Here is a 27,778-nt window from a genome sequence, read left to right on the forward strand (position 1 = left end):
AAAACAAACCAAAGCAGAGCTTCCTTTTAAATCACCACAGTGAATCCAGATGAATTCTCTTTGTGCCTTCATTAATGAATTATGGGAGCTCCAACAATATGGTTGGCAGCTGTCCGAGGAAAACCATGAACTCGGTAACTTAACATCGACCATCTGATGGGGTTTGGGGTTCCTAAGTGCCGCAACAGCATCAAAGCCCCCGTCGAGGACATGTTGGGAAGTGTGACTGACCAGAAACCAGATCAACAATCACAGGAGCTGCAAGTTGGCATCCCGTCCGAGGCCCTCGAGGTATGACACATGCTAGAGGTAGGATTCGGACATAGGTGCAGAAACCAAATCTAGTGCTCTCTGTGGCAGACATTCTACATGTAGGGACATGGAAAAGAAGAAAGAAGAGGAGGAGGAGGAGGAGAAAAGGAGAAGGAAAAAAAGGAGGAGGAGGAGGAGAAAAAAAAGAGAAGGGAGAGGAGAAGGAAGAGAAGGAAGAAAGGAGGAGAAGGAAAAAAGGAGAAGAAGGAAAAAAGGAGGAGGGAAAAAAAAGGAAAAGGGAGAGGAAGAGGAAGAGAAGGAAAAAAGGAGAAGAAGAAAAAAGCAGGAAAAGGAAAAGGAGGAAGAGGAGGAGGAGAAGGAAAAAAGGAGGAAACAGAAAAAAAGGAGGAGAAGGAAAAAAGGAGGAAAAAAAGGAGGAGAGAAGTTGTCCTTAATCTCAGGTTTACTCAGATAGTTCAGTTTTTCATACTGCAGGACCTTATTGATCCCAGCGGTGACAAGAAATAGCACAGCTTCACGTTACAGAAGCCAACCCAAGCGTTAGGAAAAGCATCCCAAAGGCCCGGGCTTCGGTCCGTGTTGTATTCCTGCTGCTCTCCTCCAAGACTTTCTATCACAAAGGAGTGAGTTTCATCTTGTTGTTTTGCTATCATTGTGAGATACTTACTATATGATGTCTGGAACGGCCTAATAGTAATGGGAATCATGTTAACAGCATATTGGACTTGTAAAAATATTCTTGGGAGGATGTAATGCCCTGTTAATTATCCAGATGTGAAAAAAGCACAATGAAAATGGACTTAAAGGAACTTGTAATTATGGGCACTGTCTGACTTTGCTGTCTTACATGTTTCAACAAAATCCACGTCAAGCTTATTAGCCCCCTGCCACTGGTGCTTTTGAGAAGAGCTGGTTTCATGTCTGCAGTCAAGATTCAATCAACCCCCTCCGGAAAAAAAAGAAGAAAGAAAGAAAGGAAAAAGCCAGTGTCAAAGAATAAGGCTCTAATGGAAGCAGTCTCCTCTTACAGGAATCGCACATGTGTTAGCAGTTACTCCGCGTCGGCTCCATTTCTTAGTGAGGTTCAGAAGGAAAAAAAGAACGGAGAAATGGATACAATTACCTTCTCCTGCATTCTCATCTTTTCTCATTAGATTTCATAAGGTGCGGGGGCTCGTGCCCGGGAACACTTCCCCGAATGGTGGAGATACCTAGAAGGCTGCGGCCCTGCATCAGTGGTCCGCAGCCCCCCAGTGACCTAACCTGATGCAAAAGGGCGATGCTCCCTTGGAGCGGGGACGAAGGCCTGATACGGTGCTCAGGCCCATGGGCTGCCCCGAGCACAAGGGACGTGGCCCGTTGTTTTGTCCGTCCGGTTATTGCTGTGGATTTTTGCTGAAATAGAGTTGAAGGAACTGGGGAAAGTCCCCAAGCGTCACCCTCCTTCAGATCAGCATCTCTCTCACCCCATTTCCCAGGAGTAGCTAAGCTGAGGAAGCCCCGACGGGCTAAGGTCAGACTAAGCTCTGGGAGTCACCCCGAGAGCTGAGGAGGGAGGAGCGTAAATGAGCAGGCCCAGAGATATCATCTACTTTTCCAAACATCAGAGGGAAGGCAGGGGTCCCTACAACTGATGAGAAACCTCGGCAGGATTTAGGGGAAAAGCCCACACTGACGTGACCAGCACGAGACGCCGCAGGGAGAGGATGGGGGCCGCTAACTTCGCCGTGTCCTGGGAGATTCCCTCCCGGGAGGGCAGAGGTGTGATGTTCCAGCGGGGCCGGTCCCCAAAATTAATGGATGAGAAAAGCTGGATCTTCCGCGTTGTGGTCAACGCCGCCACCTCCCAGACATTTCTAGACCATGTGTCATGTAATCCGAAGACCACACTGCAGCAATTTGGGGAAAGAGAGGAGGGGGAGAAGGAGGGCTTTCCCTCACCTAAAAGGCTCCTATTTCTTTTGCACAGGGAAAGAACAAAAGGAGACCAACAGGACTCAGCATATGGAAAAAAGCATCTTGTTCCCCGGCCAACTTTCTCACTGCTCAGCTGCCTGGGGACTGAGAGCTCTCCCCTACATGGAGATTTTTCTGGTGATTTCTTCCTGTGTTTGGCTGGGAAGCGTTCCCTGGCAGAGTGAGGAGAGATGCCCCATCACATGCACCTCCAGTATCCTGGTACCGTCGGACGGGCCCAGCAGGAATCGGGGAAGCAGACCCTGGTTTGTGGTTCTGCCCCAAAGTGGCCACTTATCTCACCCTCAGGATACAGCCCCAGGCTTCCAGACTCACCCAGACATCCTCCCGCTGACAGTGACTCACAAAAAACTATGAAGAATTCAGAATGAGGGAGAAGGAAGGGGAATACAATATGCATACCCGGTGACTACAAAAATGTAAATGGACCTAACCTTCCTAACTGTGTGACCCTGGGCAAGTCATTTAACCCCAATTGTCTCAGCAAAAAAAAAAAAAAAAAAAATGTAAACGGAAAGCACACAGATGAAAGCAAACCTGAAGTTTCTACTGACCAAATCTGGCTACTCTGAAGATGTGGGAAGTGGAGTGTCTGACGCAGCTGACATTTGGACCCTCTATTTTATTCTCTTATAAGGGACAGATACAGAAGGGGATGGTTTGGAAGTGAAGGTGATATAAAAACAGAAGGTAGCACAGTTTTTTAAAGCGATGCACTCCCATATAGCTGTAAATCAGACCCCGAAAAATCAAAATTGCAGTGAACCAAACAATGCCAGAGAAAGGAGTTGTGGGATAGGCGTAAGGGGTTAATGGTGATTTGTGTACAAGAGGCATCGGCTATGCAGATACATGATGGGAAATGGGACAGCCAGTCATGGAGCCAAAAAGGAAGGCTACAAGCCGGGGCCATGCAACAGAAAAAGGTCACCTGGAATGCCTCTTAATGGGATAGGTCCTCTAGGGAAGAGTGGTAGGCCATTCCAGACATGAACCACATGGGATAAGAAGGTACCAGTGAGTCACAACCTTCAGCAATGGACCAGGGACACACTCAAGTAATTAAATCACTGGTCCCTTGGAAGAACTGAAGGAGGGTTTAAGAGCAAGAAACTGGGCCTTTTTAATGTTTAACTCAACAGCTCTTCCCTCACAGCGAGAAATCTTTCTTCAAGAACTCTGCTCAGAGTAATTCACTCCAGGAAAGTTTTAAGAAAATTTACTGCTTATTCATACTGTCCCCTCCCTGAAAGTCTAAAAGAGAGGCGGTCAATAAATGTTTAATAAAAATAACAATGATATACTTTAACAGATTTAACATGTATTGGTCAACCTGCCATCTGGGGAAGAGGGTGAGGGGAAGGAGGGCAAAAATTGGAACAAAAGGTTTTGCAATTGTCGATGCTGAAAAATTACCCATGCATATGTCTTGTAAATAAAAAGCTATTAAAAAAAGACATTAAAAAAATAAAAATAATAATGATAATGATAACAGTTAACATTTATATAACATTTGCTATGTGCCAGGAACTGTGTTAAGGACTTTACAGTTATTAACTCATCTGATATTCTTAACAACACTGGGAGGCAGGTGCTATTATGATCCCATTTTAAAGACGAGGAAACTGAGGCAAATAGCAGTTAAGTGCTTTGCCCAGAGCCATATAGCTAGGAAGCATCTGACTTTCTGCCATTCTGTAGAAAGAAAAGTCCTTAGCAAATGCTGGTTAAATTTGACTGATTTCATTTGGGTGAAGCTGATCTTTCTCCTTAAACATAAGATTAAAGAGGGGTAACTGGACAGTTTAGCTGAAAAGGCTGCGGGGGTCCTTGAGTTCTGCAAATCCAGTAGGAATTAAACGTGTGGAATTCTAGAGACCACGCAGGTCAGCATTTGCGCTGTGACTCCTAGAGAACTGACTGAGTGTAGGGCAGGGATGTGATCCCCCTGGGGTCACTGGGCCAGCATGGGTCAGCCGCAGGGCTGGAACCTTGGGGTTCCCACCCGGGAAGCAGCTCTGGATGCGGGAGAACTCACTCCCGGTGCCATAGGACAGGGCCAGCCCCCCGTGGCTGCACAGGGACATCCTGGATCAGGGCGATGAGAACATCGCTCCTCTCTGTCCTGGTCAGTCCCAAAGTTCTGGGTCCTTTCAGGAAGGTGTTCTATGTGCAAGGAGCATCCCCAGGAAGAGGGGCAGGGCAGCGGGGCTTCCACTTCCTTCCCTCTCCTTCTTTCTGAGCCCTTTACCTGCCCCCAAGCTCACTCTCGCCAAAACAGCTCCGACCAAGGCGGCCGACAGCCTCTTAGCCATCAGCTCCAATGGCCTTTTCTCTGTCCTCATTCTCTTTGATCTCTGCCGCCCCGGACACGATCTCTGGGATCTCTCCTCCTTCTCCTCCCCCTCTCTGACCCACCTCCTCTGTCTCCTTTGCCAGATCCCCTCGGTCCCACAGGGTTCTCTCCTCCCTCTGACATGTCCCTCAAACCCTCCCCAACCCATGCTCAAAACCTGTGGGACCTATCTGACTCCTTCCTCTTCTCACCCTTCAGACACTCCATTGTCAAGGCCTGTCCCCACCATTAAAATATGAACTTCTCGCTATAGAGTTTAAAATTCATAAAAATTAGTTTTTATTTATTTATTTAATGTATTATTCATTTTTAAATATATAGTGAGTTCATATTTTAATGGCGGAGACAGGCCTCGACAAGTCAGCACGGGCTGACGCAAGAGGTGACGAAGCCCCCTGACTAGTAGTCTCCGAGGAGAGCCCACAGGGTCATTATTCCCCTACAGGGGGTTTCTCCCATTCTCCCCCTTTCTGCTCTGTTCTTCTCCGTTAGAGGTTACGCTCCTCGAGGGCAGGAGCTGTCTCTTTTACTTGTAGTTGCATTCCCATCTCTTAGCCCTACACCTGGCCCATAGTAGGTACTTCACGAATGACCCCAGGCTGGGGAGGTCCAGACGACTGCTGACCTCCCTGCCTCCAACTCTGAGATTTTACAATTCGGTGACTAAGACCCTCCCAGCCCCGCCCCTTCCAGGTGTCCCCGTGACATCTGTGAGCTGTGACCTAGAGCTCTGTTTCATGATGTTCCTTCTCAAAAATCAACACTCCATTTTCTATGCTTAAGGAAAACTTGGCAAGGGCCGCCGGACATAATAGAAAAGAGCAATTTGTCCCAAGTTCCAAAGTCAAAACAGCCCTGAAATGCATCTAATAAAACTCAGCAGAAGTTCAGCCTGAAGAGGGAAACTGCACTGAGAGGGATTCGAGCCTTTCCGGGGTTGGAACTTCCCTTTGCTTTCCCTCTCTCCATCATTACCATGAAGACTCTTGCCCAGCTCCCCAGGGAGTTCATTTTTAAAGAGAAGCTGGGATTTGTCTGAGGAAAATGAGCTCCAGAGACCCAGGAGCGCCGGCTCTGACGGGGTCTTGGAGAAATGAGATTTATTCTGCTGAGAGCATCCCGGAGAGGCAAGCGCTCCGGAGAAGCAGCTTTCGGCCCAGCCTTTGGGGCTTCCCAGCTGGGGGACCTCAGGGCCAATCACTTCTACCCTGCCTCAGCTGTAAAATGAGCCGCTGCGGGGGCCATTCCCCCCATGGTGCCTGCATTTAACTTGTTCGCAGCGGTCTCCCAGTGGGCTTTGCTTTGTACCCCAGCTCCCGGTACCTAGTGCCCGGCACACAGTAAGCACTTAATAAATGCTTGCTGAGTGGCAAGATGGCAGCATCTGGCCCCCAAGTTTCCATCCGCCTTTAAATCTATGATGCCAGGAATAATGGGTGCAAGTCCCAGGGTCTATGTTCCAGCTCTCGCCCTGCTAGAGACTTTGGGCAAGATGTCTAAGCTCCCTCATCTGCATGATGGGAGGGTTCACCCAGTCTATTTGGTTCAAGAAATAATTGAAAAGCAATGGGCGATGCTGTAGGGCACAGAGCACTGGGCTTAGAAGGACGTGTCTTCCTCTGACACTTCCTAGATCCTACTTGCCTCAGTTTCCCCTTCTGTAAAATGAGCTGGAGAAGGAAATGGCCAATCACGCCAGCATCTGCCCAGAGAACCCCAATGGGGCACAAAGAGAACTGCTGAGTCACGTCCAAGAAGGGAAAGGCAGCACAAGGCACAGAAAGCTGAAAAATAACCATCTCTGCGCAGATCAGACCCGCCCAGAGTCCCGTGGGATTAAATTCAGAGACTGCCAGCAAACAACCTCAAGGCTGAAGCTCCACCTAATTCCAAAAGTCCCTGAGGTTACCCGGGGGTCCCGAAGGCCAGGGCTGAGGGCCTTGGATTGTTTACAACCATTTACAGAATGCAGCTTCTGGCCCCAAATAGCTGCCCTTCTTGCTGCCACCTGTCTGAAATTCTGCTGTTACCAACGTGACATGGTCCAGGGGGGAGGAGCATCACAAGCAGCATTTATCCTGTACCTGACATTTACAAAGTACTCAGCCCCATGAAGGAGGCAAGTGTCACTGACTCCATTTTAACAGATGAGGAAACCGAGGCTCGGAGAGTTGCTCAGATTACGTAGTGAGCAAGCAAGTTATCGATGACTTTTGGGGAGGAAGGTGGGGAACCAAAACTTTGATTTAATCAGGGGGAGGGAGTGTCTGGTTAGGGGCCAGCCCTGTCATACGTCAGCCACAATCTCTCAGGGACTAGGATGGAGGATACCAAGACCACATCATGCCCTTGCGAGGACTCAGTGAAGTTAATGAAGGTCAGGAGGTCTCCCCAGGAGAGATGGGGGGGGGGGCGGAACTTGCCAATCAGAATGTTTCAGAGGCAGGTCTGGAACCCGGCTCTTGGCCCCTGAGATCAGCTACCCACCGTTATTCCGTGCTGCATCTCAATCACCCAACAGGTATTAATCTATCAGATTCTTTTAATGTGGTGACTGCCTGAGAGCAGAGAAGAGAATATGTCGAGTCAGCAACTCCTTTATTAGGCACCTGCTGTGTTCCAATATTGGGCTAAATTCTAGGAAAAGGAAAAAGAAAAGACAATCCCCTACCTCGAGGAGCTGCTCAATAATAGCTGCTAAGAGAGCAAATGAGATAACTAAGCAAAGCAAACTTGAAGCGTCGTATGAATGATAATTGTTCTTATTAACATCATTACGATTAATGTTATCCACAAAGTGATTAAAACGCAGAGTTCCCAATTAAAATCCCTGTCTGAAATTAGTGAAAAGTCTTGGCTATTATGGTCCCCAATTGTACTCCACTCGCAGAATCGCTTGCCGAGCGTATTTGTCGCCTTGTGTGGACCGGGAGGACCCACCCAGATTTAACCACAAATCCCACCAAGATGAGCGGGATCCCTCGCCATGACTCAGGGATCCGTCCCACGCCCGACTGCTCCCAAAGCCCAGGATCAGGGATACTGGGGGCCCCTCCCTGCTGCCTGGGCCAGGGTCACCTCCGTGCCAAGACCCCTCCCCCGGCCGATGCTTTCTGCCCCACGAGCTCAAAGAGCCAGCCCGGTGCCTGGCTCAGAGGGGCTCACACTTTTAAAGAAAGTTAATTATGGGAATTAAATGCAGCTTGTTCCCCTTTTTGAAGTTGATTTTTCATGCCTGGAGGAGGGGTGATTTACCAGACACATTTGTCTCACTTTAGAGAAAATTAATTCCAGTTGGTATCTGGGGCAGGAGGGAGGGGAGATGGAAAGGAGACAAAGATGTTTACTCATTCTCCTCCGAACAGCTTGAAAGCAGACGCTAATAAATTCTGGCTCTGAGCATCTCCGCCGGCCCCGCAGGAACGGGAGGTCGAGGATGTTTGGCCTCCTCTCGCGCTCTGTTTTTCCTTCTCCTAAAAAGCTCTCCAGGTAAACTTTCTGCTTTTCTCCTAGTGAATGTGGACCCTTCATCACAAAGACCGATCTCGGGGCTCCAGGACAGACTCAGGAAGGGAGCGGTTCCTTCGCCTTCCCCAGCCAGGTCCCTCACTAGCCTGGCAGCGTCCTCAGCGGTCCCAACACTAACCGGGAGCCCTTCATGTTTCTGGGGACCCCCCCAGCAGCCCTCCCCAGAACTCACTCTCACACCCGAGGCGGCCAGACAAAACAAGCACCAGCAAGATGGACGATCACGGGACCTTTCAGTCGGAGCTGGAGGGGACCCAAAATGTGTCCACACCACAGGTGTCACCTGAGCCGCCCGCAAAAGGAAGGCGGTCTGACCGGGGCCGAAATGTTCCGCAAAAACACAATCCGGCCTAGATGGGAACTTGGGGTTTTCTAAGTGCCCCAGCGCCGGCTCTCCCGGCCTCTGTCTGATGCGAGTTACGCTCGTCGCCTCCACTGCAAGGAAGGGAGGAGTCCTTAAGAAGCGGGGTTCTTCCCTACACTCATTCTCCAGTTTGGTCTCAAGGAAAAGGGGACTGGGATGGAGGCTCCGCACCTTCTAGGAAAGAAGCCCCTTCTTCAGAACTCAGCAGGTGTCCAAGACAAACGCGTTACCATACGTGGATGGGATGGAAACAACTATGCTCGAAAAATGATCAAAGGGAAGATTTTAGGAAGATGGAAGATTTATATGAACGGACTCAGTGTGAATTGGGGAGAATCCGGAGAAAATTTATTGCACTGACAATGAAGATATTACTCATCTCCTGACAGAGAGGGGACAAACTCAAAGTATGGAAAAAGATGGATTTATGGACCCAGCCATGCTTAATTATGATCATTTGTTACAACAGTTTTATTTTCTCTTTTTTCATGGGGAGAATTAGAAATTTAACACTTGCCAATTGTTTTATTAATTGAAAAATAATTAAAATTTAAAATTTTATTTTAAAAATTTACATTTTTAAAATGTTTATTAATTTTTAGAAATTTTAAATAAAAATTTTAAAATCCCCCCAATTTAAATATCTGACACTTTTTTTCCTCAGGAAGACAATGGTGCTATAGAAAGGAGAAAACAGCCATTTTCCCCCATCCTCCTGAAGGTGACCTCATCTTACTAAATCATTTTGAAGGTATGGGGTTCTTTGTGAGCACAAATCTTGGCAGTGGAAAATGCAAAATAAAAAAATTTTTGAAAGATTTTTTCCCACACACAGGAGGGAATTGCACGCACAAAACCACCAGGCAGACAGAGGAGAGACGAGCCAAAATCTCTGTCCAAGACTTGGCAGTCAGGCTCTCTCACAATGTGTCCGTGTGATCTGCGAGGAAGGGAATCTTCCCTGAAGGAGCCTGGCCTGGGTTGGGTGCAGAGACCCTGGCAGAGAAGGCGCCCGGTGATGCTCTGTGATAGGCTCAAGCTGCGTTCCCAGAAGACCCTGCCACGAATGACCAGGGGCTGGGTGAGCTGGTGCCCCCAGCTCTTACCTTAAAAGGAAGGATGCGCGGTGGAATTCTAAAACCTGGCTTTTTTCTTGCATAGCCATGGAAACTGGACATTACAGGAGCGTGAAACAGCCAAACCTGGACAGCCCCCAACTCCCGTCTAAGCCAGTGCGCAAGAGTCCGGCGTCAGCTGCCCACGCCGCTGCCTCCTTCAGTTCCATCCACTAGGGACTGGAGTTTGGTAGGGAACTAGGGGGTGCAGCTGTGTTGGGAGGCAGAAAGACCGGGGTTCAAATTCTGCCTCAGATACTTACTAGCTGCATGATCTTGGGCAAGTTTTCCTCATCTGTAAAATGGGGACAATAATAGTACCTGCCTCCCAGGGTTGTTCTTAAGATCAAATGAAATAACATTTGTAAAGTATTTGGCAAACATTAAAGCCCTGAATAAATGCTCACTGTCATAGAAAGGGAACAAGCAGGTAGTAGGTGCTTATCTACCAGGCGCATTTATTTGTAATAGTAGTTTTTTATTTTCAAAATATATGCAAAGATAATTTTCAACACTCAATCTTGCAAAACCTTGTGTTCCAATTTTTCCCCTCCCTTCCCCCCAAACAGCAAGTGATCCAATATAGGTTAAATATGTATAATCCTTCTATACATATTTATTAGGCACCTATCCACCTGACACTTATTAGGTGCCTATCTAGCAGCATATTTATTAGGTACCTATTTAGCAGGCACATTTACTAGGTGCCTATCCAGCAGGCACATTTATTAGGCACCTATCTCATAGGTACATTATTAGGCACCTCCGCCAGGTACATTTATTAGCCACCTATTTAGCAGACACATTTATTAGCCACCTATCCACCTGGCACATTTATTAGGCACCTATCCACCAGGTACATTTATTAGGTACCAATCAGGCACATTTATTAAGTGCCTATGTGCCACTGTTCCAAGCAGTTTACAAATACTTTCTCTTTTGATCCTCAAAAGGGTGTCAAGAAAGGCCTCTCATAGGAAAGTGGTGCAGGAGTGAAGAAACTGAAGATTCTAAGAAAAGAGGAAGAGGCCCGGAAAGAAGCAGAACGTGGGAGGGGAGCGGCCAGTGGCAGATCCGAGGGGGATTCTGGGATTCAGAAGAAACGACTGCAAATCGTCATGAGAAAGCAGGACTTTCACTCACCTCTCCAGTGGCGTAGAAATCATTCTTCCTGTATTCTGGAAACAGCTGGAAAAACTGAGTGAGTGCACTGCAAGAGGAAAAAAAAATCCTGATAAATCAGGGCCAGAATAAAATGAAACATCCACCAGATAAATAGCAATAATCCACAAGCATTTAGCAAGTATGCTGAGCAACGGAACCTGAAAAAAAAAAAAAAATCAGTCCCTGCGCTCAAGGAACTGACCTTCTCTGGGGGACAAGATGCTTCCTAAGGATCTACAAGATAGTTTCTCAAGGGAAGCACATTCAAACCGACCGGGACTTGTGAGAGCAGCAGGCAGAACTCGGAGCCGCCTCGGTCAGAACAAGTCAGGTGTGAGACAACCGGCTAAATGGCGTTCTGAGGCCTCACGCGGCCAGTGTGAGGGAGTCTGTGCTGAAGCGATCCACAAGCTCGGGGAATGGAGTAAACAGCGGGAGTGCTACAGGCAAAGGCCTGAGAGGAGCACAGACTGTCCAGGAAATGCTTACTGGCCGGCTGGTTTCACGAGAGAGGGACGAGCAGATCGTCGACATCAAGGAGGCCACTGATGTGATCGAACATATTAATCGGCACGGGAGGACGTGTGAGCAACAAGAGAACTGGATTTCCATACGGGGCAAGGACTTAGACAAAGGTCACACCGGCTGAGCGAGTCAGTGTACAAAACAAGGGGTTGAGCCATTGAACTGATAAACTGATAAAAATCGCCCCCCCAAAAAAGGTGGGTTCAAGATAACTAAGGCCTGAGTGCACATGCTTAGTAATTCATCAATATGAACTTCTCCTTCCCAAAGAGGGAGTTTTCTGCCTTTTTGGAACATGATTTCTATGATGAGGGAGGGAGACACGTCCAGGAGGAACATGCAGTGGGAGGACCATGAACTCTGCTAATTTCACCATCCCCAGCCAATTGAGGGGGATGAGGGAGGGACCTTGCACTTCAGGATAAGAAATAAACGGCTCAATCCCGTCTATAAGCACAGATCTCCTCCCAGGAGGATCCACCCCTAGGTGAATTGCCCATTTCTTGCAACCAACTTATTTCCTACACTCCCAGGGCCTGTTTATTTTGCAGCATATTTATCACATCAGCATCTACTCCTTGTTCAAATCAAACTAATAACAGATGAAGTAAAGACCTCTGACAAAATACAAGCCCGGCTCAATTCAAAAATTAGCTTTTACAAAGTGCAAGCAAAAAGGATATTCCCTTCATGTGGACAGAAGGCGAGGACAGAGCTTTTACAGCAGTGATTAGAAAGTGTGTACAAAGTAAATCAGAATTAACTGTGCTGGGAAAGAACGAACATCTGAGGCTAGTCAGGTCTCATGGTGGCTCAAAGAGGATCCTTGAGAGAGATTGAGAGAGGCTCCAGAGACAGAGAGACAGAGAGAAGAAAGAGACATAGAATAGAGACAAAGAGACTGAGAGAGGCTACAGAGACAGAGAGAGACAAAAGAAAGAGACATAGAGATAGAGACAAAGAGACTGAGAGGTTACAGAGGCAGAGACAGAGACAGAAGAAAGAGACATAGAGATAGACAAAGAGAGACTGAGAGGCTCCAGAGACAAGAAAGAGACATAGAATAGAGACAAAGAGACTGAGAGAGGCTCCAGAGACAGAGAGACAGAGACAGAAGAAAGAGACTGAGAGAAGCTACAGAGACAGAGAGACAGAGACAGAAGAAAGAGACATAGAGATAGACAAAGAGACTGAGAGAGGCGACAGAGACAGAAGAAAGAGACATAGAATAGAGACAAAGAGATTGAGAGAGGCTACAGAGACAGAGAGACAGAGACAGAAGAAAGAGACATAGAGATAGACAAAGAGAGACTGAGAGAGGCGACAGAGACAGAAGAAAGGCTACAGAGACAGAGAGAGACAAAAGAAAGAGACATAGAGATAGAGACAAAGAGACTGAGAGGTTACAGAGACAGAGACAGAGACAGAAGAAAGAGACATAGAGATAGACAAAGAGAGACTGAGAGAGGCGACAGAGACAGAAGAAAGAGACATAGAATAGAGACAAAGAGACTGAGAGAGGCTACAGAGACAGAGAGAGACAAAAGAAAGAGACATAGAGATAGAGACAAAGAGACTGAGAGGTTACAGAGGCAGAGACAGAGACAGAAGAAAGAGACATAGAGATAGACAAAGAGAGACTGAGAGGCTCCAGAGACAAGAAAGAGACATAGAATAGAGACAAAGAGACTGAGAGAGGCTCCAGAGACAGAGAGACAGAGACAGAAGAAAGAGACTGAGAGAAGCTACAGAGACAGAGAGACAGAGACAGAAGAAAGAGACATAGAGATAGACAAAGAGACTGAGAGAGGCGACAGAGACAGAAGAAAGAGACATAGAATAGAGACAAAGAGATTGAGAGAGGCTACAGAGACAGAGAGACAGAGACAGAAGAAAGAGACATAGAGATAGACAAAGAGAGACTGAGAGAGGCGACAGAGACAGAAGAAAGGCTACAGAGACAGAGAGAGACAAAAGAAAGAGACATAGAGATAGAGACAAAGAGACTGAGAGATGCTACAGAGACAGAGAGACAGAGACAGAAGAAAGAGACTGAGAGAGGCTACAGAGACAGAGAGACAGAAGAAAGAGACATAGAATAGAGACAAAGAGACTGAGAGAGGCTACAGAGACAGAGGGACAGAGACAGAAGAAAGAGACATAGAGATAGACAAAGAGAGACTGAGAGAGGCGACAGAGACAGAAGAAAGAGACATAGAATAGAGACAAAGAGACTGAGAGAGGCTACAGAGACAGAGAGACAGAGACAGAAGAGACATAGAGATAGACAAAGAGAGACTGAGAGAGGCTACAGAGACAGAGAGACAGAAGAAAGAGACATAGAGACAAAGAGACTGAGAGAGGCTACAGAGACAGAGAGACAGAGACAGAAGAAAGAGACATAGAGATAGACAAAGAGAGACTGAGAGAGGCTACAGAGACAGAGAAAATCAGAGAGCAGAGAGAGACATACAGAGAACTCCTGGGATCACCATAAAGGCCTTGTTGTCTCTGGGGGTTAAAAGCTCAGGCTCTGACTCTATTTCCCCATCCAGTCGGTGATCTCTGAGGTTGGGCTGTGGACCCCTATGGGCAGTACAGATGAGAGAGCCCTTTTTGGCTCCCTCAGTATCATCAGGACCAATCCTTGCTGAACATCCTGCCCCTGCTATTGCCCAGTAAACCGTTTTATTGGTAAATGTTTATTGTAAGTTCAGTGTAACACAGTAAATTATGGGGGGGGGGGGAGGGCAGGGAAGGAGAAAAAGCTGGAGCTCCCAATTTTGTAAAAATGACTGCTAAAACTTGTCTTGACATTACTGGAAAGACTGAGCCCGACCATCATATGACATCATTATTTTAAAGAAGTTTCTATTGAATCCCAAAGTGCTTTGTTTTCTGCTCCCCCACCTTTCTCTTTCCCCGACCCAGCGAATCTTCCTCTGTAACATAGAATTTAAAAAGAAAGGGGGGGGGGGGCAGCTCAGTAATGGATGTGTCAGCTGGGTGGGTCGGAGTCCATGACGTTGCACGCCTGGAGCCCCCCAATCCACACGCTCTCAGCTCTTCTCCAGGGACAAGCTCGGTTACTGAGGCGCCCGTGCGCTCGGGGAGCCGAGCTTTCCAGGGAGACGGGGGGGGGGGGAGGCAAAGAGGAGGATGGGGGAGGACCCCACACACACAAGTGAGCACTTGCACACACACACACACACACGCGCGCGCGCTCACACACACATAACACAGTGACACACATAGGGCCACACAGATACATACACCCACCTGCACTCACACTCACACACACACGTCCGTTCACACGCATTTTCACCCTCACACGCACACTCATTCCCAGACACACGCGCGCAGTCCCCCACACTCACACCACATGCCATACAGCAGACGGCTGAAGTCACTTTTCCGTGCCCCTTTGATCGGGGGTCTTCCTGTGGCAGGGGCCGGGAGGGAGGGGGGCTGAAAGCAGCCATAAACAACGGGGCTTTGAGCTCGGTCCCCTTTCTGTGCTGGGCGGGCAGGATGGACCACGTGGCGGCAGCAAATACCCACCACGAGGGGCGGTGGCATTCGAGGGTCCAAGAGGAGGAAGAACTGGGGGGAGGGGAGAGCGGGGCAGCGAGGGGGCTTCAGCTCTGGCCCACAAGGGGCGAGTCATTCCCTTCTTCCAGATTTCCCAAAGCAGGTGGGTCTGGACGGAGGGCCCCCCACCCCCTTCAGAGCGGAGGGCCCGTTCGGGAGCCATGCACGTCCTCGGTCTCTGGCGGGTGAGGGGGGCAGGGCAGGCGGAGGAGGTTCTGCCCAGGGCCTGTCCCCTCACACAGTCCCAAGGCCCCTGCAGCCACAGGGCTGGCGACCGTCCCACGGACAGAAGGTGGGACAGAGGGAGCCTTCCATGCCCGGGAACCAGGGCCAACGCCTGGCCAGGAGAGCTGGGCCAAGCCGGGCCCGGAGGAGTCGGGGGGGAGCTTGGAGCCCCGCGGGCTCTGGGGGCAGGGACAGGGCTCCCCCTCCTGAGGGCTCTGCCGTCCGGCTGCTTCACCGGAGCAACGCGACTCTGCCCTTCAGAAGCACTGACGCTTCCAGCCGGCCTCCTCCTCCAAGCCCCCTCCTTCCTCTCCGAGGGATCTGCGGGTGAGAAGGCAGCCGTGAGGCCGGGGGTCCGGGTTCAAGTCCAAGCGCTCCCACCGAGCGTGACCTCGTCTACGTGGTTCACCTCTCGTCTGTGAGATGAGGAGGCTCCGTCAGGGGCCTTCTCGGGGTCTGGGGGAGCTTCGGAACGAGGAGAATCGTGCTGGCAAGCGAACGGCGACTGGGAGGGGGCCCGCGAGCCCGAACGCTATGACGACGTGTGTGTAGTTATACATATGACACAGCAAACAAAAGTTAGCCAGAAAAACCCAGCCAGGAAGTCTCGAGTTCAAATCCTGCCTCTGAGATTTGCGGGCTCTGTCCCAAGGGTAAATCACTCTCCTCGCTGAAACTCGGTTTCCCTCTCTGTAAAATGAGGCTGTGGGCAATACCTCACCTCACACGGGGCAAGCCTGGCAAAGAGCCCCCCACACAGAACCTCAGAGACCCTCCATTCTTCCCAAATCGCTTTTTCTGCAAACGAGCATTTCAGTTCTTAATGAACGCACGGCGGGCGCTGGGGGCCCGATCCTGGGGCACGAGGAAGGAGAAGTCCAGAATTCTGGTCCTGCTGAGGGGGGGCTGGGCCGGCTAGTCGTGCGGACGCCGCTCTGGGAGTTCTCGGCTGCCCGGCTGAGACAGGGGAAGGAGCTGCTGAGGGTCCCAGCCCAGAAAGCTGGGGGGCAGGTGGGAAGGAGCTGGCAGCGGGCAGTGAGAACTCCAGTCTCTCCGAGGCTCCCAGCTCCCGTCTGGCTGCAGTGGCGGGGGCTTGGCCAAGGTCGCAGACACCTCCGGGCTCCGGCGGCCCCCGGCATCTGGCCAAAGGCCTTGAAAGAGCTCGCTTTTTGACCCATTCCGCTGCGCTCCCCACGGCTCCTCGGGACACGTCCCCCCAAGCTCCGAGCGAAGGTTTAAGATTTCATTTCCTCCTGTTACTCTATCACCAGCATGTTCATCAATCATAGGACTCTTTTTTTCCCCCCAGAACAAACTGTAATATGATGAAAAGAAAAACACGGGGAAAGGGAAGCGCGGACGGATTCTCTGAATTCTTTGTGTCAGACTGTCAGCCTCCTCATCTAGCCAGAGCATCTCCAGGGGCTGCTGTGGCGTCCATGACAACCCTCGGCCTGGGAGAGGGTGCCACGGCGACCAGGGAGACCCATGAGCCGGGTCCCTGGTGAGCAACCCCTGTGGCCGTGCCCGCCCATCACAAGCTAATCCTTCCCCTGTCTTGTCCCTTCTTCCTCTCCTGAGAGAGCCTGGCAAGCCCTGGCCCCTCTGGAGCCCCCCTAGACTCTGGCACCCCCCTCAGCAACATGTGGGGATGGGAGCCCCCCCAGACTCCAGCACCCCCTCAGCAGCAAGTGGGGATGTGACCCCCTCTGGCCCCTCTGGAGCCCCCCTAGACTCTGGCACCCCCCTCAGCAACATGTGGGGATGTGACCCCCTCTGGAGCCCCCCCAGACTCCGGCACCCCCCTCAGCAGCAAGTGGGGATGTGACCCCCTCTGGCCCCTCTGGAGCCCCCCTAGACTCTGGCACCCCCCTCAGCAGCATGTGGGGATATCACCCCCTCTGGAGCCCCCCTAGACTCTGGCACCCCCCTCAGCAGCATGTGGGGATGTGACCCCCTCTGGAGCCCCCCCAGACTCCAGCACCCCCTCAGCAGCATGTGGGGATGTGCCCCCCTCTGGCCCCTCTGGAGCCCCCCCAGACTCTGGCACTCCCCTCAGCAGCAAGTGGGGATGTGACCCCCTCTGGCCCCTCTGGAGCCCCCTAGACTCTGGCACCCCCCTCAGCAGCATGTGGGGATGTGCCCCCCACCCCGGATGCCCCCAAGGTTACTCTGCGTTGAACATGTCACGTACACACTCACATGTGTGCAGGACCCTCCCCTTGAGAAGGCAAGGCCTTTGTATCCCACAGAGCCTGGCACATAGTAGTATATTTGTGCACAAAGACATATAAATACACAACTTATAGCAGGAGTATACACCTACATGCATCTGTCCGCATGTGCACACACATATGTGCCCTGGGTTCCATGTTCGGGAGGACAGACTGTTCCCGACCCCCCAGAAGAACAGAAAGGCCTCGAGGGCAAGGACTGTTTCCACCAAGCGGAGGGCCAGGCACACAGTTGGTGCTTAATAAATGCTCGGCACAGTGAACTGAACTGAGAAGAACCTGAGAAAGGGGATGGGAAAGGGAGCGCTGGGGGCGAAGGGGACTTTACCTGTGTAAGTCTCTTGCTACGTCATCTTCGCTGGTTGCGTATCCTCTGGCGTCAGCGGTAAAGCTGAAGCCGGTGCCGGTCTGTGGGAAAAAGAAGGGGCGTCAAGTCTGAGAACAGCCTCTTTAAAAGCTTCAAAGACTTTGAGAAGCAGTTTAGAGAAGGGGGAAAGAGGAGGAGGAGGAATAAAGGAGGAAGAGGAAAGAGGAGGAAAAGAAGAGAAAAAAAGAGGTTGGAAGAGAGAAGGAAGAGGAAAAAGAGAAGGAGAAGGAAGAGGAGGAAAAGGGGAACAAGGAAGAGCAAAAAGAAGAGAAGGATGGAAAAGAGAAGGAAGAGGAAAAAAAGGGGGGAAAGAAGGAGGAAGAGGAAAGGAAGAGGAAAAAGAAGAGGATGGAAGAAGAGGAGGAGAAAGAGGAGAAGAAAGAGGAGGAAAAAAGAAGGAAGAAGAGAGGAAGAAGAGAAAAAGAAGAGGATGGAAGAAGAGGAGAAAGAGAAGAAAGAGGAGGAAAAAGGGAAAAAGAAGGAAGAAGAGAGGAAGAAGAGAAAAAGAAGAGGAAGAAAAGAAAGGAAAGAGTAAATGTTTATGGCATTTTCTGGCATTCATGGATTGTACCTTCTTATTATCATTTAATACTCAAGATACAAAGTGGGAGGGGAAAGCATTATTTTGGCCCTGTGACCGCCAGGTCCCAGCCAGTGGGCATCAGGGGAGCGGGTGACCCTTGAGTCCACAGCCCTCTCACTAACTGCTACACCTCCCTACCTCTTACGTTGTCCCCTCTGTGACTGAGGCAGCAGCTGCACCTCCACAAGATTAGCTTCCCCCTCCCCAGTTCATCTGAGACAGGACAGGGACCCCAAATTCAGGCCCTTGACCACCACACTAGGCTAGTATCCATTTTCTCTTCACTTCTTTTAATGTTTCACCTTTTTGTGGCCTGTAAGCTCCGGGGAGAGCTGCTTCCCTTTCGCCTTAAATTTCCAGTACCAGTCACAGAGCCTTGGCACCCAGCAGGTGCTTAATAACTGCTTTTTTATTGCTAAGGAGAAGCCAAAAAAGAACACGCTTATTGGAGATGATGGGCCCTTCTCCCAGGTGCTGAAATTTGGTGGCCAGACATTTCACATTAATAAAGAAGATGGGTGGCCGTGCAGCCTGGAAATCATGTGACCCCCTCACACACTGTGTGACCGGTCACTCCGGTGCTCATGGCGTCCAACAAGGGTCAGGACCAAAGTGACCAGGTCCACATGGCGAGTGCTCTACAGGGAGAGACCCAGGAACACAGAAAGGAGAGAGGCCTGAGACCAGTTACCACGGCGAAAAACTTATAAACATAAATTTCCAAATAGATAATAAATAAATTTTCAAAGAAATATAAAAGAATTTATAAGCAAGTATATAACTAAAAACAGGGCTGACTACTCACTGGGTTGTCGATGTACAACATGGAAAACTTCGCAGTCCAAGGAAAATCCCGTGCTCGAACTGTTAAAAACATGAGAGGGTCTCAGACCATCATAGAAGTGAACAGGGCCCCACAACCCCACGATGGGCTGGAAAGCAGAGCCAGAAGCTGCCCACTGGACTCTGCGCCCCCTCCGAGGCACAGGTCGTCCCCGTTCGGACACACTTGGGCCATTAAGAAGGACTCACTCCTCCTGGCTCATCCCTCATGGAGTGCCCTGCCCCCCTCCTCTCCCCGAGACTCTCTGGCTTCTGACGGCGCCTCCACCTCCCACCCCCTGCCTGGCTTCTGACGGGCCCGCTGCAGCTAGGAAATGTCCAGAGCAACGTGGGAAGGAGCCTGGCTCATGTCAAAGGGAATTTGCCTTATCATAACGTCAAAAACACAAGTGTCCAAGGAGATTATATATGGAGTCATAAACTTCCAACATTCACCAGACTTTTTAAATAGGATAATTAAATTTAACAAAGTAGAGATGGAATTATTCTGTTACTTTCCTGTCTTTTTATAAATGTCTTTTCTGGGTATTTCCCCCTCAATTTTGCCTCAGTAACAATAATTATTTGCCTAACTCGTCATCGCAGCCTGGAGACCCGGCATCATACAGAGCGCCATCCCATCGTTCTTTCTCTAGGCCGATCCACTGTGCCACCCAGCTGCCCATCCCCATTTTATAGATGAAGAAAACTGAGATGGACTTAGAATGACCTGCCTAAGTTCATCCAGCCAGTAAGTATCTGAGGCATAATCTGAACTGAGGTCTCAGACTCCAGGCCCACCGTTCCGTACACTGTATCTCCTCACTGCCCCCAACTTAATGGGTATCTGGCAAAATCTCAGAATTGTTTTAATTTGCTTTTTTCTGATTATTAGAGAATTTGGCCACTTTTTTCATATGAATGATTTTTTTTTTCTTTTTGAGAACTGATTGATCTAAATAATGTGGAAATACATTCAACATGACTGCACGTGTATCAGATTGCTTGTTCTCCTGGGCAGGGAGAAAAAGGTGAAGCTCAAAATCTTAAAAGATGAATGTTCAGAATTACCTTAGTAATATTTTTCTTTCAAATACATGGAAGAAAAACACTTTTAAGTTAAAAAAAAAAAAAAAAAGAACTGAATGATCATGTCCTTTAATGACTTATATTCTGGAAATCGATCTCATACCCATGAATTTGTTCCAGTTCTTTACAGATTTTAGAGATTGTTTTTATCGAGTAGATTTATTGCAAAGACACCTTTCTAGTCTTGTTCTCTTTTAATTCTGGATGCATTGCTTTTTGTTGGGCAAGAGTTCTCGTTCTTCCATGGCCAGATCTTCTGGACCACCACCCAACTCCCTGCCTTTCCACAACAACAGCAAACGTCATCGCGCTCCTGACTTTTGTCCGAAAGCAAACAAAGCAAACTTAAGCGGCAGAAATTTCCCAGACGGAGCGAGCCGATGGCCGGGTACTCAGCCCTTACGAGCATGAGACGCTTAGCTTTGTGCTCACGCCAGGCTGCCTCTGGGACGCAGAGGCAGAGGAGGAACGGCGCTCACCTGTAAGGTTCTTGTTCACAACGTAAGGTCCGTGTTCCACAAAGAGTCCAAACATCGAGGATCCCCCTGGTCCACCTTGGAGCCAGAGCACAACGGGGGCGTCACTGGGATTTTCCTGTAGCATGGAGGAGGGTCAAAGATCAATAATCACATGACTCGTCCCACAGGGAATCCCATCATTTTAAGAGCTGGGGGTGGCTAGATGGTGCAGGGAATAGAGCACCGGCTCTGGATCAAGAGGATGTGATATACTGGATTACTTACCATCTAAGTATTATTATTATGACCTGTGTGACCATGGGCAAAATCACTCTAGCTCCCCGAGCCTCAGTCTGCCCGTCTGTAAAAAGAAGCGAGTGCAGCTAGACAGACACAGATGCTATCTATGGCCCTACCACACAAGCAAAACTCTGAAGTCCAATCTGGACTTTGAACCTCAGCCTAGCTGAGCGCAGAAGCTCATCCCCATCAGCCACGGGGAAATGATCCCCCAAGAGGAAGAGGAGCTGTGATCTTTATTGGGAGGAGAATCCACTTTAAAGGGTTCTCAGATCCTTGAAGTACAAACTTATCTATCACTCACGACTCCTTCCTCCATTCTTTCTTTCTTTTTTTTTTCCTTTTCTCCTTCCCTTTCTCCATTCCTTCCTTCCTTCTTCTTTTTTCTTCCTTCCTTCCTTTCTTCTTTCTTCCTTTTTCCATCCTTCCTCTTTCTTCTTTCCTTCCTTCCTTCCTTCCTCCTTCCCTCTCTCTCTCCCTTAATTCCCCCACTGCCTTTGTATGTCCCTGGTCTTCCCAGGGCCTCAGATCCTTCTCTGTAAAAGGAGCACAGCAGGGCCTGGGACCCCTTCCAGCATGTGGGATTGTTCCACGTTCCTGGGCCTCAGTTTCCCCCTCCGGACCATGAGGGCAGCTCTGCCCAGGGTCACTTAGCCAACCACATCTGCGCATACACCTGAATACAGGCCCTCTTGACCCCAATGCGGCTCTCTCTGGGCGGGCAGGCTGCCTTGGACATCTGCCCCACGCCCCCCTCCAAGGCCCCATCTCCACTCCCCCCCGCCCCCAAGCTGACCCTCGGTAACTTGCTGGCCATCTGGGGCTGTGAGCAGCCTCCCTGAGCCAGGAGGAGAGGCGAGAGTCAAGGGGCAAAACTGCCTTTTCCCTGCTGTGTAACTGCCCCGAGCGACATTCCCGCCACGAGGAAGCCCGAAGCCTTCGCCCGCGGTTCTGAGTTCACGGAGCCGTTGCGCGCTCACTCGTGGGGCTCTCCAAGCTGAGACAAAGCCTTTGCCCCCCTTGGCTTTTCTTGTTTTATTTATTTTAACAGAGACAGAGGAAACGTTTAAGGCCCTTCTGCAAGGAGCCTCTGCACAAAGCTCAGGCTGGCCTGCGATCAGACCCCGAACGTCTGCAAGGGACGGACGTCCCACAGCCCCAAGCTGCGAGTCCCCTCGTTCAGCAGTCTGCTGGGGAAACCGAGGCTGAGGGAAGGGATTCATGCTGTGAACCCAGACGCTCGGACCTCCCTCCACGGAACCGCGCTGACCCGATTCAGTCACTAAAAGACTTACAAAATCACAGAAACCGGGCTAAAGATATTTTCCAAACTGCCGTTATTTGCACTAACTGGGAAGCTGGAAGAAGGCAGGCGGTATGTTGTGGTCGGTGCAGGAGCAGAACCTGGCAGGGTGCTGGGTTCAAATCTCGAGTCTGCCACTGATTCCCGGCGTCCTTAACTTTCCTGGGCCTGTTTTCCTCCTCCAGAAGTGAGGACTAGATGGCTGGATGCCGGCCGGCTCTCTTCCCCCCATTTGAAGCTTTCCAGGAGCTTCCAGCTGAGGCCATTGCGGCAGAAAGGGAAAAGGCCTTTGGGAAATTCTCACAAAACTCTGGTTCTTGCCATAACGGGAAACAAAGAGGTCGAGGGGAGTCTGGGAGTCCGCAGGGCAGGGCTCCGAGAGTGTCCGTCCCAGTTCTTCTGCTGACCTCTGGTGGCCAACTGGAGAAGTGGACACTCCCGGAGGCCTCCACTGCAGCCAGGGGCCCCGCCATCCAAGAACCAGAGCCATGGCTTAATTGGGGGAGTCCTGGCCTCCTGGGGGTGACGTTCCACAGCCTTCCGATGACCAGACTCTCAGGCCGCCAAGCTCCTGCTCGTGTCTCTCCTTCCTGCTAGAACTTAAGCCCTTGTCTTCCAAGATGGGTCCCCAGGCCCAGGCTCAGCCAGGAATTCTGGGCCTCAATTTCTTGGTTGGAATACTACAACCAGAGCTACCCTTCAGATGGATAGCAATGGACCAATGCTACCCGTCCCTTCACTAGTCAGTCAATAAGCATTTACTGCGCTGCTCCTCCCCTAGGCCCCCCAAACCACAATAACAAACAAACAACGGGGGTCGCCCCCACAGAATGTAAGGTCAATGAGGGAAAGGGCCGCGCCATTTTTACCTTCCTACCCCCCAAACACAGCACTTAGCACATAGTAGGTGCTTTAAAAGTTTTCCCATTCGTGCATTCACTTCCTTTATTCAATCTTCTTTGAATGAATTAAAAAGAAAAAAACCCAACATCCTGTTTTATAATTTTCCTCCTACTTTGAAAGGAATCCGAAAGAAATCATTTTAAGTACTCCTTTGTCTGGGACCAAAAAAAAATAAAATAAAAAAAATAAAAATACAAAACTAGTGCCTAATGACACAATCTGCCATCTCACCCTTGAGGAGCCCTCCCTATCCTGTGTTTCCCACTTAAGCCAAGGCTTCATTTACAAAGTTCAGGGGGCTCCTGTGCTCCACTCCCCTCTATTAAATGCCTAAGAAATCATTCCCTTCTTGCCTTGCCTCTAGACCAGGTAACAACTAGCCAATGTGACCAGCTATTCTCAGCTAATTCCGGCTATGATTATATTTTATCAGTGTATGGAGGGCCCAGGGAGAAAATCTTTCACTTTTAAGAGAATTTATAGTACTGCCTACAGTAAATAGGCGCTCACACAGAATTTCAATCCATCCTCAACTCAGAGAATAAAGTGATTTTTCTCTTCTCTTCCTTTCTTTGCTTCCTTCCTTCCTCCCTCCCTCCCTCCTTCTCTCCTTTCTTTCCTTCCCCCCTTCTCTTTCTCTCTCTTCCTTTCTTCCTTCCATCCTCCCAATCTCCTTTTCCCCTCCTTCCTTCCTTTCTTCCTTCCTTCTTTGCTTCCTTCCTTCCTCCCTCCCTCTCTCCTTTCTTTCCTCTCTTCCTTCTTTCCTTCCTCCCTTCCTCTTTCTCTCCCTTCCTTTCTTTCTTCCACCCTCCAAATCTCCTTTTCCCCTTCCTTCCTTCCTCCCTCATTTTCTTTCCTTCCTCCCTTTCTTTCTTCCTTCCACTCTCCTACTCTCCCTTCCTCTCTTCCTCCCTTCTTCCTTTCCTTCCTCCCTCTTTTTTTCTCTCTTTTCTTCTTTTTGAATTACAAGGCACTCATTAAGCTCTTCCTATGACTCAGGCACTGTAAGTGAGACGTTTCCTGCCCTTGCAGAGTTTATATTCCAGTCAGGGAAAGAACAGGTTTAAGAGGAATCATGACGAGAGAAGAGTTTTGGTCTGGGATAACACAAAATGATTACTCTAAGTCCAGGTCTACACCACCTTCAGCAGCTCCCACGTTCAAGATCCTATTTGGAATTTAAAGCTCTTCACAATGCAGCCCCTTCCTTCATCTTACTCCCCTCCAACACCTCCCCAAGCCATTCCCCGGGAGGAAGGCACCCCCTCAGTTTCCAGTTTTCCCTACTCTATAAAGAACCGCTGTCAATACTCTTACACGTGTAGCTCTTTTTTCTTTCTCTATCTCTTTGAACCACAGGACTAGCTGTCCGATTGTCTTTGACTGTGATCCCACGGGCCATAATGTCCGTGGCGTTTTCTGCCATTTCCTTCTCCTGTGAGGTTAACTGACTCGTCCTAGATCACACAGCTAAAATCATGCAGTAAATCAGTGGCTTTACGTTCCTCCTGACTCCAGGCTCAGGGCTCCATCCACTGGGCCACCCAGCTGCATCCTTATAAAGCTTATAAATAACTCAGGTTAAAACCCTCTCAAATGCAGTGGGTTCTAATGACAGTGTCTGAAGCCACAGTATTTTTAAATCAAAAGAGAAACTCTAATAGTGGGGATTGTGACACTGCAAACAGGCCTTGGAAAATTTAAACAGAATTTAAAAATTTAGGCCGGCTTTCTGAAGCGGCACCGGCCTGCCCATTTAGGCTGCTGTCTCTGTGCCCAGGGTCCCCCCCCCCCCCCGTGAGGACGCTCGCAGCCGTGAGAGGATGCGGCCCCAGGGCGAAGCTCAGCCTTTGGGAGTTCTCTAAGCTGCGAGACCGTTAAAATGTTACTTAAGGCCTTAGTCACGTTTCCCTGTCCATCCATCAGCTTTTCAGTGAGATGCCCCATCCAGGGCTGAAATCATCAGACCCTCTAGTGGGGAGCCTGTCTTTGTTAGGATGGATCTTGCTTCAAGATCCCCAAACGTCCAGAACCACACTCAGATCGAGCCTCGCTCCCTTTAAATGAGAGACCTTGAGAATAAGTAGAAATATGACCTTGGGAACATGGTCACTCAGAGCCCTTCTGGCAGCCCTCCGGACACCTGTGGATCTGGAGACAGAACATGGGGGTCTGTGGGTGGCGAGCAGAGTCCAGTCTGGCTGAAGAATGACAGACTGGTAAGGGCGAAAAGGCCGAACCTAGAATATCAGGTGGCAGCCAGCTGGTGCAGGGCTTTAAGGCTCCTTGGGAGACATTTCTAATGTACTAGGGAGCCACTGCAGTTTATTGAGCAGAACAGTGACACTGTCAGATCTGACGGTAAGAAAAATCACTTCCTTACAGAAGTGGAAAAGCCTGAGGCAGAGAGATAGAGGAAGGGGGGAAGCTGCAGGAGGAAGGACATGGTAGGGAAGGGGTGCTGATGGAGTTGAGATTTTGAGGCAAAGGATGAACAGCAGAAGGGAAGGGCAGTGTGGAGTTTAACTGGCTAAAGGAGGAGAAGCAAGTCAGAAAAGGAACTGACTGAGAAAATGCCCCTGGGTGAAGGATGGGAGGAACCCAGAGATTCCTTTCCCTTCCCAGACTCCAATAAGGTTCATATTAAAACAGCATTGTGTGTGCAGCATTTCTGCCCCTTCTCTGTGGTCTGCTTCTCCCCTGGACATCCTCCCGCAGTCCCAAGTAGTCCGCCCACCCCTTATCTCCTCCCCCCAAAGTGCCTGTGCTCTAACCCAGCACATCTGTCACAGCTGGAGGCTCCGGCTCCCACTGCTGTTCCTCCATCCCTCCAGTGGGCTTTGTTTGCTTCCGTCCCTTTCAGCACTGGGCTCTGAGGTCTTGTCCCCCCAGGCTGGAATGGAACGGGCCGATCCCCTCTGGGACCTCGCCAGAGGACAAGAGGGGGAGACAAAACTCCTGGACCTCCCTGGGGGAGCCTGGCTGGGGGTTCCCCGAACAAAGCTATGGCTTCTTGCTTTGGCTTGGAGGTTTGCTGGGCTACCAGCAGAGGGCGCAGAGCTGAAACTTATTGCTTCAGGAGCCGCGTCCTAACCAGGGAAGGCAAGCAGAGGAAAGAGACTGGCATTTACAGAGCACTTCACAGTTTGCAAGCACATGAATGAATGAATGAATGATACGAAAGATAAGACATTTATTAAACGCTCACTATCTACCAAATACTGCATTATCTCCCCTCTTTGAATTTCACTACGGCTCTGAAAGACAAGTACGTTATTACCTATTATTATTATTATTATTATCATTATTATTATTGTTATCTTTTTCATCTAGCAGTGAAAAATAAGTAGCTATGGCCCCGACATCTCACAACAGGTAAGAATTGGCGCTGGGATTCGAATTCAGGTCTTCCTAACTATAGTCAGGTATCATGCCCACCTCGTTCCCCTCAGATCACGTCCCCCTCGACCAATTCCACCTTAACCATTAATGTTAACTACATAGTTGAGTTCTGTCTTCGCTTTTAATGGGTGCTTGTTGTTGTAAAATTATAACAAGCAGAACTGGGCAGGGGGAGAGATGGGGAAGGACGTCTCCCTTCCTTCTCTGGAAAGGTTGGGGTCAAGGGATGCGGAAGCCAAAAGTGAGATTCCCTCATAGGATCACAAATGGGCAAGTAGAAGGGTTTTAGAAGTTCATCCAGCCCTTCAACCCCTCACTTTATAGAGATGGAAGTTGAGGTTTGGATCAGTGAAACAAACTTCCAAGGTCACCCAGCCCTGCCTGGAGGGAGAGGGGGCAGGTTCAATCCAGATTCCTCTTCCCCTCCCCCCAGTGTAGCAACTATTCTACCGTGGCTCTGCCTGTCAGCTGCTCGAAATATCTGTTGTGTCACAGAGCAAGGCTGGATGGGTAATGAGAGAGAGAAGTGGGGGAGGGGGGTCAGGAGTGAGGTGGCGGGCAAGTATATCTGAAAATAGGAGAAATCCATAAACTTTTACAAATAAATTAAGTTTTCACTCCCCTGCTTGGAGCCCCAATTTATAAAGAGAAAAGAGCTATTTCCTTGTTTGGCTGGTGTTTTTCTTGGGGAGGGGCATATTCTGACTTACTTTATCAGTCCCAGAAGCTGTGTTTGGGGGAATACTTGACCTTCTTCCTGCCTCCCTCTTTCTGATATCCTCCTGCTTCTAAAAATTCCCCGGAGGAAACAGCGTGTAGACGCCTGCATGCCGGAGATCAAGGGCCCCCGGCCGGGCCGATTCCTCGTGACCACTGGTGGGGATGAGCGCCCAGTGGAATGCCCAGCATCCCAGCCAGCCCTTCAGCCCCCACTCTGCTGGGGCACGTCAAGCCTGTGAAGTGTCTCCAGAGAAAGTCCGTCCATACCCGCTGTCGGGCGTCTTCGGAGAGCCACTTTTACTGCGTAAGCACTTTTAGTGAGTGCTTGTTGTTCAGTCAGCCACCTGTGTCCAGCGCTTTGCGATCCCCTGGACCATAGTGCACTAGTACCACCCCAGGGATTTTCTTGGCAAAAATATGCAATGGTTTGCCATTGCCGACTCCAGCTCATTTTACAAATGAGGAAACTGAGGCAAACA

At 49.7% G+C, this 27,778-nt stretch overlaps 1 protein-coding gene across 1 annotated transcript in view; it reads right to left on the minus strand.

Annotated features, from left to right (window-relative positions):
* Positions 1-27,778, minus strand: part of CPVL (carboxypeptidase vitellogenic like) — a 105,196-nt gene that overhangs the window by 52,889 nt on the left and 24,529 nt on the right. Inside the window, exons 4-7 of the mRNA XM_052000224.1 lie at positions 20,693-20,807; positions 19,108-19,166; positions 17,681-17,760; positions 10,757-10,823 (exon numbers count right to left, since the gene is read on the minus strand). Of these exons, the coding sequence (XP_051856184.1) occupies positions 10,757-10,823; positions 17,681-17,760; positions 19,108-19,166; positions 20,693-20,807 (321 nt within the window). The remainder of the gene's footprint in view (positions 1-10,756; positions 10,824-17,680; positions 17,761-19,107; positions 19,167-20,692; positions 20,808-27,778) is intronic.

This window comes from Antechinus flavipes, chromosome 5, assembly GCF_016432865.1.
Source record: "Antechinus flavipes isolate AdamAnt ecotype Samford, QLD, Australia chromosome 5, AdamAnt_v2, whole genome shotgun sequence".
NCBI lineage: Eukaryota > Metazoa > Chordata > Mammalia > Dasyuromorphia > Dasyuridae > Antechinus > Antechinus flavipes.